The sequence below is a fragment of the Lutjanus erythropterus genome, chromosome 9, assembly GCF_056507025.1.
Source record: "Lutjanus erythropterus isolate fLutEry1 chromosome 9, fLutEry1.hap2, whole genome shotgun sequence".
Classification (NCBI taxonomy): Eukaryota; Metazoa; Chordata; class Actinopteri; order Lutjaniformes; family Lutjanidae; genus Lutjanus; species Lutjanus erythropterus.
The window spans coordinates 31,900,031-31,912,895 of NC_139325.1; the positions used below are offsets into that span (position 1 = coordinate 31,900,031).

General features: G+C 39.3%; 1 protein-coding gene across 1 annotated transcript in view; it reads right to left on the reverse strand.

Moving 5' to 3' along the window:
* The window catches only part of bcl3 (BCL3 transcription coactivator), a 30,654-nt gene that overhangs the window by 13,107 nt on the left and 4,682 nt on the right, over positions 1-12,865 (reverse strand). The window contains exon 3 of the mRNA XM_084727134.1: positions 2,497-2,605. Within this exon, the coding sequence (XP_084583260.1) occupies positions 2,497-2,605 (109 nt within the window). The remainder of the gene's footprint in view (positions 1-2,496; positions 2,606-12,865) is intronic.

Sequence of the window (12,865 nt, forward strand, 5' to 3'; positions counted from 1 at the left end):
GTTGTATGACCAGTGTGGGAGTATGAAACAGCTGTCGCTACCATCATAGTAGCTCAGGGAGTGGAAGGCAAATCAAGCCCTGACACTTCAGCTATTGTTCAGTTACGGTACTGATAGTAACACTCTGTCAAAAAAGCTCCATATGCAAAACCACAGAAACTCAGGTTTTGTCATCAATATTGGAGAAAATGTAAAAAAAAATTTTGATGGTCTGTGGGAAGTTGACCAATGCCAGAAAATGCGAACATCCGTCTGGTAAACTTAATTTTTTGAAAAACGCAAAAGTTCCTAGGCCTCGTTTTGATAAGTCTACTCATTATGCCTGGTGTTCAGCTAAAAACCACACATCTGGTAGGCAAATGACTGTGACGGGGCCTGTGCCTGAAAATCTCCCTTTTTGGTTTTAACTGCATATGGCATAATACATGTGAGTGTGTGAAAGAGTTTCTGTGTGTATGTGTGTCGCGTGCGTTGCATGCATTTTCACACACAGGATATCACAAAACCCAGTGCTGTCAAGCCTCAGCGATGAGGAAAGACAACAGCCGATGATAACACCAGCGTTATTTCTGGTAAGCGAGCCCGTGGTGTCCTGTGTGGTGTGAAACCCCAGGCCTGAGAACTAAAGCTCTGCACAGCTCAGGTGCTTTCTCTGTTGAAGGATGAAAGAGCGAAAGCTGGCAGAGTGCAGAGCAGGAGGTGGAGAAAACAAAGAGGAAGAGAATGTGCATGTGTTGACTTAAGGCCAGTGGCTGGGACAACCCTGGATTGGGAAACATTCAAAGACAATTCCTTGCACACATTCCAGTAAAGGCTTTTCTCTTATGATGAGGTTATTCTGTAGTTTTCAAAAAAAAAACACTAGTCACCCCAGTGAAAGTCCACTGGGTTGACTTGTCTGTTTATTGTCATTGTAAACAGCAACAGTTGCCTTGGTCAAACCTTGTCAGTCAGACTCTTTATATGCAACTTTATGTAATGTGGATATGGAAAATCTCTAGCCTGATCATTTGGTTTTAGATACGACACACAAGTAGAGCCGGCACCTTCTGGTTGGTTGGTCGATTTGGTTGGTCAATATGCTCTTGTCCAAGCATAGCTACTGAAATTGGTTGCATCAGAGTTACTTGGGACATAATTACCTAATTTGGACATAAAGTCAAAGATAAGAGTTGCATCGTCATGGTTACTGTGTGCATTAGCTTCCTGGTGGGCACATGCCACTTGGCATTGTTGCCTGTTCTAGTAAGCTACATTGATATTGAAATATCATATTAATAAATGATGTCTGTACTGGATAACTGTGTTGCAAGATGTCTTGCAATTAATGAAAAATAATGGTGTTGCAGAAAATCTGTTTTACCATTAGTGAGCATAATTCTGTGACATTTTACGATTTACACCCACCCAAGAGGAATATGAAACTATTTAGTTGTTAAGTAGAGCTGTGTTGCAACTTATCTTACAGTGCAGATGCTTTTACTTTGATAACGCGCAACTAAGCTGACTGTGAACTTACACACAGCTGGTGTAACAGACCGCTGACATATTTTACTTTTGAGTGATTTTTTTTAAAAATGCGTTGCCTGTATGTATGTATGTATGTTGCAATTTGCTGATATTCTATGTGCAGAGAAGAATATACCCTCAGGGCCCCCAAGCCAATTTGAGTTTAAGACCCCTGATCTAAAGATAATGTGCTGTTTTTGTTTATTCTTTCCAACAAATCGACTGGTTGAAGAGTAGGTAGAGACTTTCTTTGGTTGACTACAGTCCTAGTCATAAGTGCAGGATTCATGACAGTTGATGGGAGTCACACTTTGCACAGCTTAATCATCAGGGCTCTGCCCACTGAATTTCACAACATGGTAAATCCAACATGCAAAGCCTGAAAAATCCCTTCCTAAAGGGAAACTGAGTAGTAGAAAACTATGCACAAAACATAAAAGAATTCTGGACAACAATATTTGTCCTTCCCAGCATGTACATGGCTTTGGCTTGTGGCAAGCACAGGTGGAGAAACAAGGAAGGGTGAATTCCACTGTATAACCACCAGCCGCCGTGACTGTAAGAGTGTGCGATAACGTAGTGCAAGGCAAGGAGGAAACCAAGGCACTTCCTCTTTCATTCTTTTCCATGTTACTGTTATCAGAAGGGTGAGGCAGGGGAATGTGTTGTACATGCTGTGGTTGACGGGGCAGAAGTCCCCCATCATACTTCTATTCTCCTGATTTCTTTCATCATACTACACTGACTTATCCTGAGATTTATTTCGTGTGTTAGAAATAGAACTGAAACATTAAAAAAAAAAAAAAACATTCTGTGGATTGGATCGGGGTCGCATTTGACAAACAGGAAGACAAAACTTTGCCTCAAATGCAAAATGTTGACTGGAATTATGCATATGTAGCCAACACAACAGCAGCAGCGTGTGCATGCATGTGTGCTTTAATGGCCAGAAATATGACGTATGCATTTAAAACGTATTGGTTTTACCTGACGGAGGTTGTTGTAGATGTCAAGGCTTCTGTGAGCTAACCGCAAGAGGTGGATCAGTTGGTAGAAGATGGCCAACTCCCCCTGCGCCACAGCTATATGGAGAGCTCTGTAATGATTAAAAAACAGACACATAAAGAACTTCAGTTGAAACAGAAATGTTGCACATGACACAGCCATTTCAAATGTTTTTTAAGTGGGTTACAGGTTTTCCTGTCATTGTGACCCACTGACACAACTGGAAATAACTTTCTGAGTAAAGTAGGAAATAAATGATCTGATAACTAATCATAATGTAAACTTAAAGTGTGTGAGAAGGTCAAGATATTATGTATACATATGTGCAAAATTACTTTGGAGTGCATTAATCTCCACAATAATATGGCATTTAATTTTAGTACAGTGTGATTATGAGGATGTGACCAGCAGCTGGAGTTTTTGTTCAAAAATTACATCTGTGAACCATTGAACTGTGCTACAAATTCTACATGTCAGCATGTCAGTTGAAAAGTCGACTTAAAGAAATAGTTCAACATTTTGGGAAATGCACTTATCTGATCTCTCACCAAGAGTTAACTGAGAAGACTAACACAACTCTCAGGGCTGACCATTAAATATGAGGCTATAAAAGCAGCCAGTTAGCTTAGCTTAGCATAAGGACTAAAACAAAACAACAAAAATGCATACAAGCACCTCTGAAGCTCTTTTTAGATTTCACTTGTGTGAAAATGAAGTGTAAAAATGACAGGCTGTGGTTTTATTGGGGATCATATGCTGGACTATTTCTTGGCCAGGAGAAGGGACTTAATAAATTCTTTGATGGTTGCCAGTGATGACAAGTTTTTTTTTTTGTTTTGTTTTTTTTTTACCAGTGGTAGGACCAAGTCATTGTTTAGCGAGTCACGAGTAAGTCTCAAGTCTTCTCAAGGCACTCGAGTCCCAGGCCAAGTCAGGTAAGTCACCCACTCAAGACAAAGTCCTAAACTTTGAGTTTCGTGTCCTGAAAAAGTCATAATGTGTTCTTTGACAAGTGTAAGAGGGCACATTGCGAAGTTGTTGCATCTCCATTTGTAATTTTTGACCCATACATTTTGCATACTGTGATTTGTTTTTTGTTGATCACCTCCTATATTGTGAACACCACCTGTGTCAAACTCAAGGCCTGCAGGCTGGATTTGTCACGGCACATCATTTTATGTGACCCACTAGAACTTGCAAAGATTATAATTTGCACAATACAATTGATTTGTGGCACACTTAAACTTAAATGACAAACTTTTTCAATCTTTGGGCTTGGGGGAAGGTATCAAGTATTTTCAAGTTAAAAAGCTCAAGTCCAAGTGAAGTCTTGAGCCGCTGGTGTTAAAAGTCCAGTTGCAAGTCTTTTTTCATTCTGTCAATCCTGATGATGTGCAGGCAAGAGGATTTTTTAATCTTCGGACAGAGCCAGGATAACTTTCCCCCTGTTTCTGGCTCATCTAAGCTAAACTTTTAAATATAGTCTATAACACTCTTTTGAGATGAAAAATCACACGTTCTCTTTGCGAGCTTCAAACTTCACCTGTGAAAGACTTCAATTTTTTTCTGATCAGTAGCAGCAAATTCTACTTGATCTAAATGATCCCTCTGACAGTTGTACCGAGGAGCTCCACAGATGTACTGCCATGACTCACACAACCCTTATCACACCCTTATCAAGCATAAAGGGGAAACCACTATCTGTGGTCTGTACGTGAAGCGAAAGAACAAACGCAGGCCAAAGTTTAGGACAGGGAAAAGCAGAGAACTGAGCAGGGGGGAGGGCATGCTATAGAAAGCATAGCAGTTTTCACATTTTTTTAATTCTGTCAGGGGAAGCAGCTTCCAGTAAGAGACTGACTGATTTTATGTCACTTCCTGTTGTCACCAACAATGGCAGCATTCTTTATCTCATTCTGTGTGCTGTGAAATTCAACCATTAAGCTGTATGGTTTCTTACAGGGGCTTCCTGTAAGTTCTGCTTCATCCAGTGGATAAGTCATAATCAGACATACAGTACAATTGAGCAACAGGAAGCAGGGACGCTTCTTGAGAAGTTAAAAGTACCCTTGCATAGAATTTGAGATCAGAAAATAAGTTCTCACAATAACAAAAGGACTTGCAACACTTCCTCTGCCAGTGTTGTGTCCCTCTGACATGGAGTCATTAATGAAGGTAATTTCCTGCCTGAGAAAAAAATGACATCTCTGAGCAAAAACCAAACACTCTAGTGCTAACTTCTACATTTGCACAGCTACCCTTTCCTGCAATTAATTACTCAAACTCGTGTGTGATTCAAGGAAAAGCTCTTCACATGTCTCTACCTATCTATCTGTCTCGAGCTTATCACAGTGTCAAATTAGTTAATAATCTCTTCTAACCACATTAAAAACAAATAGTTTATATTATCTCCATTTTCATAGTGGAAACATTCAAATTCTTTGACAGCTTCATGAGGGCAAGTATGAACAGAATAATGCCTGTGGTCTGTTGAACTTAAGGATAATCATGCGCCAACCTTCACTGGTGGTTGCAGGCAGAAAAGTCATGCCCTACTTTGTCTGTGCATATAATTAAACAATTTAAAAAAAACACTGCTAAAAAAGAAATGCAAATCGTGCATGCAGTGTTCTTACACATGCATGAACAAGCATATACATCAACTCCACAGTCTGAGAAAAAAAAAATAATAATAATGTGCAAATTCAGGTTGGAACAGCAGCTGCAATAAACAATCAAGTAATTTGCTCCTGACACCAGAGTGAAAAAGCAGAACTGTTTGCTGGAACAGGAGTGAGCACGCTGGTTCTTTCCTCAGCTGGTCCCTGTTCCTGTAACTGAGTTCAGCACAGTGAACAAATCTGTACCAACCAAGATATATTTGTCATGCTTACTGTACATACACCAGCCTTTAGAAAACCCCTGCTGTGTCTCAATAATAGATACTACGATGATTGGTGTAGAGATGCACATCGAGAACTGATTCCAAGTTAGAATCGATTCTGAACTATTCTAAAGGAATCATCAATAAATATTTTTATTTCAATTGGTCTTATCGATTCCTACATAAATGTCACTTGCACTACTTTCAAATTAAACTATGTACTGCAAACACCTACTATATATTGACCTGGGCTGGAAACCTCTTGGCACCTCACAATTCGATTCCATTGTGTTTCAGAGGGTTATGATGCAATTATTAAACAATTATCGATGCATGTAGATACATCAAAATTTTAAACTTCAAAACATGAATGGGTTGCTCGGGTTGTGTCCATCTACAGTTGCTCATGCTCAGCCATCCTCATCAAAACCCAAGGAGTAATATAGTTTAGAATGTAAAAATGTTGCATATTTACGTCCATTATGTTTCACCTACCAGATGGTTCAGCTGTAAGGAACAGCCCGTCTTACAAAATTGTTACAGACAATAATAATCTAAAGAACTGGCTATAAAATTGTCAACTACCAACTTTTCTGCAGCGATTCATCTTTCAAGAGAGAACTGCAACGCATCTAAGAATCAATTATTTCCCACACCCTTCATATCAACCTGTCTGTGCCTATATTTGAATGCTTGCATGCCTTCCTGGGCCCTAATGCATTTGTCTTATTAAATTAAAAGAAAAAAGTAGCGTAAGTGAACCCCAAAATATTTAAGAAACCAGAAAAGGGATCACCGCCGTGACAGCTAACTACAGCTTTACCCACAGTTCCCGCTGGTAACATTTAGCCATGGCAGTCATCTTTTCACACAACTCTGCTGTGAAGAACACAGGACACTCAAAGAACTGAAATTGAGAATCATTAAGAACCAAAATTGATACCCAGTGCTAGGTTGGAGTGACCAATCCTACAGTGTTGCAACAGTCAAATATAGTTACAGGCTGTCCAGGCATGACTTGTCAAGTCCTTTGTCATCGCGACCTGTGGGCAAGGTGTCTATGCCAATATGCTCTCATAAAAAGAAAGCCAAAGGTCCCTTGTACTTTAGATTTTCAGAATGAACAACTATTGAAGCTAGTGAGCTCATCTTTCTAAGCACTGAGAGCTCAACTGCTGTATCAATCCTTGCCTTCATATAGGCCTTAATGGGCTCTGTCTCATTTGTTATACTCTTTTCTATCTGCATTCATCTCTCTCTTTTTCTTTTAAGATGAAACTGTACTGTCTCTAGTTCCTGGAAGTGGGGCAGACCACAGCCCCAGATAACCCCAAGCACAGCAGCGCTGACGCAGACAGGAGTCCCAAGCTCACATTATTAACACAGACAGTCCCAGTCTAAGAATGTGTGTGTGTGTGTGTGTGTGTGTGTGTGTGTGTGTGTGTGTGTGTGTGTGTGTGTGTGTGCGTGCGCGTGAGAGAGAGAGAGAGAGAGAAAAGAAAAGAAAGCGAGAAAAAAAAGGCAGTGTTGTGTGGTATCCTTTTTGGTATGGAGGGTGAGAGCGCAGACAAACTGACTGATCAGTTTGACATATCCTGTGGTCTGTGGACCAGCTGAGCAACGAGATGATGTGTCAGTGTTTGAGAATAGTAAACAAAAGGGAAGCAGAGACGCACTACAGTCCAGTTAACAAGAACTGACGTCTTGCGTCACATTGGGCCTCATGCATCAATGTTATCATAATTTCTTCATAATGTAAAAAGCAGTTCCTTGAAAATCCTAAACGGTATTCATGATACATGTTTTGACAGCCGAGTCTGTTCTTATCCACCTGAGTATGTTGATGAATTGCATTTGATCTTATTGATCATTTGATGTATAATCTTAACACTTGAGGTTTTGAAAAACTGTCATTTTATTGTCTGCTGTGCTCATCATGGACAAATAATGGGATGAATTTATTCAGGATTGGGGAAATGTGTCTAAGAAAACCTGCAAGAGCAATATGTTTATTGTTTTGTGAGATCTGTTTTAGTTTCCAGAGCATTTCTACATTTTACAGAAAAGCACTCAGTTTTAATCTTGAGTCAGTCGGAGAGTTATTGTGTGTGTGTGAAGCCTGTTTGGAAAGCATTTGTACAGCGGTTGAGCTCAATGCTTGGATGATACAGGATATTAAACATTAATCCTTGTAAATATCAGGTCGTCAAGGTCCACAGAAATCTTGGGCTTGCAAATATAATTCAATACACAGTCACACAATCTTGAGTCAAACTTAACTCGAAATTTGAGAACTTGAGTCTTGCTTGACTAACACCGATAAAAGACTTGACTTGCATTAGACTTGAGACTTGACTCATACTTGAGACTTGAAAGGACTTGACCTTCTTTATTAAATATTTGCATTCTTCTAGATATAAAAGAATTTCCGTTTTGTTTCTGAAACATGATTGGGTGCTTTCTAGCACCATGCACACAAACCTGGCAACCTACTAAGACACAGCAGTCCAGAGTTCAACGTATGAGGCAGCTATCATGGGGGGGTCTAGTACAAAATTTATACAATTAGGAATTAAATATAATATTGCTGATGGTAGTAAGAAGAGTCTGCAGCTCAAAAATCAGTGACACAACCACAACATCCTAGTTTATCCATCTGTACAAAACTTGGGACTTGCTTTAGACTTGACGGTAATACATGAGACATGCTTGGGACTTGCACATGTGTGACTTGCTCCCGCTTCCGGTAAGTAACAACAACAGAGGATGAAACTTAATGACTTTGGTGACCTTTATGAGATCAACATTTGTGGTTTTAAGCGATATCTTCACACACACAGGTTTTGGCATGAGTAGAAGTTAGGGGATCACCAAAGTTATTAAAATTCATCCTGAGGGGGTTATGAATTTTATGGACATCCGTTCAATCGTCATGAGAGCATTTTACTCAAAACCGCAAATGTCGACCTGATTGAGATCACCAAAATCATTCGGTTTTATCCTCTGGGCACCGTGGATATTTGTGCCAAAATTCCAAATGACAGTCCATCAAATCTTTTCACAATTATTGAATGGATGATGGCTACTTTTTCTAAGTAGCTTTTTTTTTTTTTAACCAAAATAGATTTCTCCCACGTATAGCTTTGCTGTAGCTCAATTTCTTTCCGTGTGAAGTAACTGTAAATTTGTAAAGCTGTACTTTCAAAGTAGCTTTCCAAAGACTGCAGTTCAGTTCCTAGCTCCTCCTGTCCACATGTCAAAGTGTAATCAGGAAAGACACTGAACCTAAGCTGTTCCTGATGGCCCAGCCAGGCAGCCCCATGAATTAATGCTGCTTTGGTTTATGACCAGACACCTAAAAACCAATAACATTTCCATCGACCTTATGTTTAATGCCAATTAGCAAAAGTTAACATTGCTAACATGGTAACCTAAGTGAGAGTAAGTAAAAAAAATTACCTATTAAACATCAGGATGTTGCCACTGTAATTACAAACATGTTTGCATATTGATATTCGCGTTCAGTTCAAAGCACCACTGTGGACGTGCCACCCCTCATGGAATCACTAGTGTGGCTGTGTGAGAAAATTTGATCACATTCTTCACTTAAATCATCACGTTCAGCTACTGCCACCACGGTAAAGTCCCCTGTGCAAAGAAATACTCCTATTTCTCAGAAAACCTTTTATTCCTGTTGCCATAAAAATGTCTTCATCTGTAAGGAAAGTCACTTTTTGAAGTTAGCCTACTGTGTCAGCACACAGCACTTAACGTCTTCTTTTTTCTTCTCTAAACCGTGACTCAATCCTCGGGTGCTCCTTTTCATGTAGCGTCTATTGTGTTTCTAAGTAAATGTATATTTTAACGTGTCCTGCTTTGATGTGCTATGTTGTGTTTTTAATGTACTTCCTTTTAATACCAGTTTTTCTGCACATGTAAGCACAGACAAATTTCTGCCTTTTGCTCACAAAGGGTAGACAATAAAGGCTTTTTTCTGTTCTGTTCTTGTTTTTTGTGTTTTTCTTTTCAGAAACAAGAAGTTTCAGTGTATATGTAAAATCAATATATCATTAAAAATAAATTAATAAATGACACAAAATCAGTGTTTGATCTATATGCTATAGTAATTTGAAATGATCAAGATTTGCAAGTAAGATAATGATCCAGTAAAGATGTGTTAGTTTCAATATTCAGTAATGCCAAACTCTGCATATAATATAATAGTGTTGGTGCAGGTAAATGCCCTGACTGACGGGAAGCATAAAGGAATTCATTTGCAGGAGCGGTAAGCAGAATCTGCCCATCGCACATACAAATGACAGTATGGATAAGCAAGTGACACATGATACAGAGATGCACAGAGAGAGAGAGAGAAAGAGAGAGAGAGAGAGAGAGTAAGAGAGATATGAGGCTGATAGAGAGAAAGCGGTAAATGAGGAAGTGAAGAGCGGATGTTTGGGTTTTTTGAGCTCATTCATTTAAAAACACAGAGAAGAAAAGAGAGACAGAGACACCTGAGAAAAACCACATAGTGTCAAAAAACTGAGCACTCACTGGTTTTCCCGAAACTAGGGTCTCAGAAGCGCTGAGAACAGAGGATGATTGACGTAAGAGCAGGCGCATGCTCGCCATAACTCACACTATGCATACACGCACATACGCACACACATACTCATGTACATATAGACAGTGTGAAAACGACAGAGGGGGGCTGAGAATGTTTTTTTCTACAGAATTCACACAAAGTCTGAAACAACCACAAAGTATCAACTAGGTACTATACAGCCATGCTGTAACTTCATTACAAAGGGGTAAGCTTTGTGAAAAGTCTCACTGCACTGCAGCCTTGCTGCAGAAACTCACCACTAATAAAATCCTGATCAGTTTTTCATTTAGGTTCTGTATCTACCCTGCAAATATAAATAATATACAACCCCAATTCCAAAAAAGTTGGGACGCTGAAAACAATGAAATTATTTGCCAAAACTTTTCCATCTCTGTGAAACTGAATATAGCACAAAGACGAGACATTCAGTATTCAACTTGATTAACTTCATTGTTTTTGTAAATATACACTCATTCTGTATTTGATGCCTAAAACATGTTCCAAAAAAGTTGGGACAGAGCATGTTTACCACTGTGATACATCATTTTTTATTTTAACAACGCTCACTAAGTGTTTGGGAAGTTAAGACAGTAATTTTTGAAACGTTTTGAAAGTGAAATTCTTTCTCATTCTTGCTTAATATATGACTTCAGGTGCTCAACAGTCCTTAATTTCCATTGTTATATTTTGTACTTCATAATGCACCACACACTTTGAATGAAAAAGACATCTGGATGGCAGCATATGTTGCTCCAAAACTTCTATGTACCTGTCAGCATTAATGGGGCTTTCACAGATGTGACAGTTACCCATAATGCCATGGGCATTAATGCACCCCCATACCATCAAAGATGCTGGCTTTTGAAGTTAGTGCTGGTAACAACTGGGAGGGCCCCTTCTCTTTAGCATGGAGGTCACAGAGTCAATGACTTCCGAAAAAAACCATGAAATGTGGACTCATCAGACCACAGCACACTTTTCACCTCTTTATCAGTCCATTGCAGATGATCTGTGGTCAAAGGAAAGTCTGCAGTGTTTCTGGATGTTGTTGATATATGTTTGTTTCTTTGCATGGTAAAGTCTTGACAACAAACTGCATTTTGTGCAGTTTTCCAGTGCAGTGTTGCCTGAATGGACAAAGGTCATATGCATTCAGTGTTGGTTTTCGGCCTCCTTGCCTCTTCCAGCAATTTCTCTGCATTCTCTGATTTGTTTAATGATATTATGAATTGTACATTGCTGGACTATTTTTCACAAAGTGGTGAACCTCGTCCCATCTATTCACGTAAATGACTGCGTATGCAGAGAAAGCCCCTTCCATACGCAGTCATGATACTATCACCAGTTATCTGTTGATCTGTTTACCTTCTGAATGTTCCAAACAGGTGTTTTTTGAGCATTACACAACTTTCCCAGTCTTGTGTTGCTGCTACACCAACTTTTTTTGAAATGTGTTGCAAGCATCAAATTCAGAATGAGTGTATATTTAACAAAAAGAAATAAAGTTTATCGGTTTGAACATTAAATAGTTTGTCTTTATACTGGATTAAATTCATGGAAAACAATTAATTGTAATAATACAACACATGCAGGTGGAAAATAAATCAGGTTAAATGACACAAGAATTTAAGAAAACATATGGTCAAAAAAATATACAGACTTATACCTTTTCAAGTATAAATATGTACAAAAAAAACATGAATTGCATTCTTCTTATTTCCTTGTCACTATCTGTTCATAGTATAGTGATTCTGAGTCTCTGAAGCGGATATGGGACAATAAGCAGCTGTGACAAGTCACGGGATTTATGGCTCCGCTAAATATTGGTCATCACGAGTTTGTTTCAAATGGATGCAAATGATGCTGATACTTTCTGAAACCGCAACATAAAAGTGCTATTTAATTCTTGGACATGCCATGTTTTCAGTCACACGACTGTGTGTGTGTTCTTGTATCACTTTGACATTTCAGTTAGTGTGTGGGTGGGCGTTAAAGTAACCATGCGTTAAAGTTTAATATTTGCATTCATGTGGTCTTGTGTACAGTATTCTCATTCTCAACCCCCCCACCCCGAACCCCATCACACGGCCTGAGAGATTAGCAACTTAAAATTACAGGTTGTTGGACACACAAACACACACCAACACACACATGTACCTTCAATTTCTGTTTAGTCAGGCAGTTCAAGTGGTATACTTTCCAGATTAGTGTGTTTGATCAAGGTCTCCATTGCCACTCTACTGAATCATTCCTAATCTACACTAAACCAGTTTCCATCATAGGAAGTGAAACAACAGTAAAGAATTCAGGTTGATATGGGGGACATTGACTGTACCTGTTCAATATGCAGAACCAGGTGAGTCACAGAGAATATGACAAATAAACTGATACAAGCTCACAAACCACATCCATGCTGTGCAACACCAAATGCTTTGTTTATGAGGTCACGCTGTCACTTGTTGAGACTGGTGTTGTTTGGGACTGGGCCAGTGAATCACTTGTATTGACTTGCTATTTATATGACCATTTCAGTTTCGGTGTTTATGACAATGTTAACGGTTTCACCTGAGAAGACTGTTCAAATAGAGTAAGTCTCAAACCCACAGAGAGGCAAAATTCAGATTAAAATCTGTCAATGGTAAGATGCTATGATGCAGACTCAGCTGTCGATGTCAGTGGTCCGGTGGTGGTGCTGCCCTGCTTGCAACCTGGACTCGTGCTACCATGCTGAATTAGAGAACATAGTCAAGTATGGGCACTCCATCACACTGTGAATTAAGGGCTTATTTCAACCAAGCCAAGAGTTGGTGATTGCTGCAACAGTGGAAAGAGGAACCAGTGAGTTTTATTTTGTTTCTGCA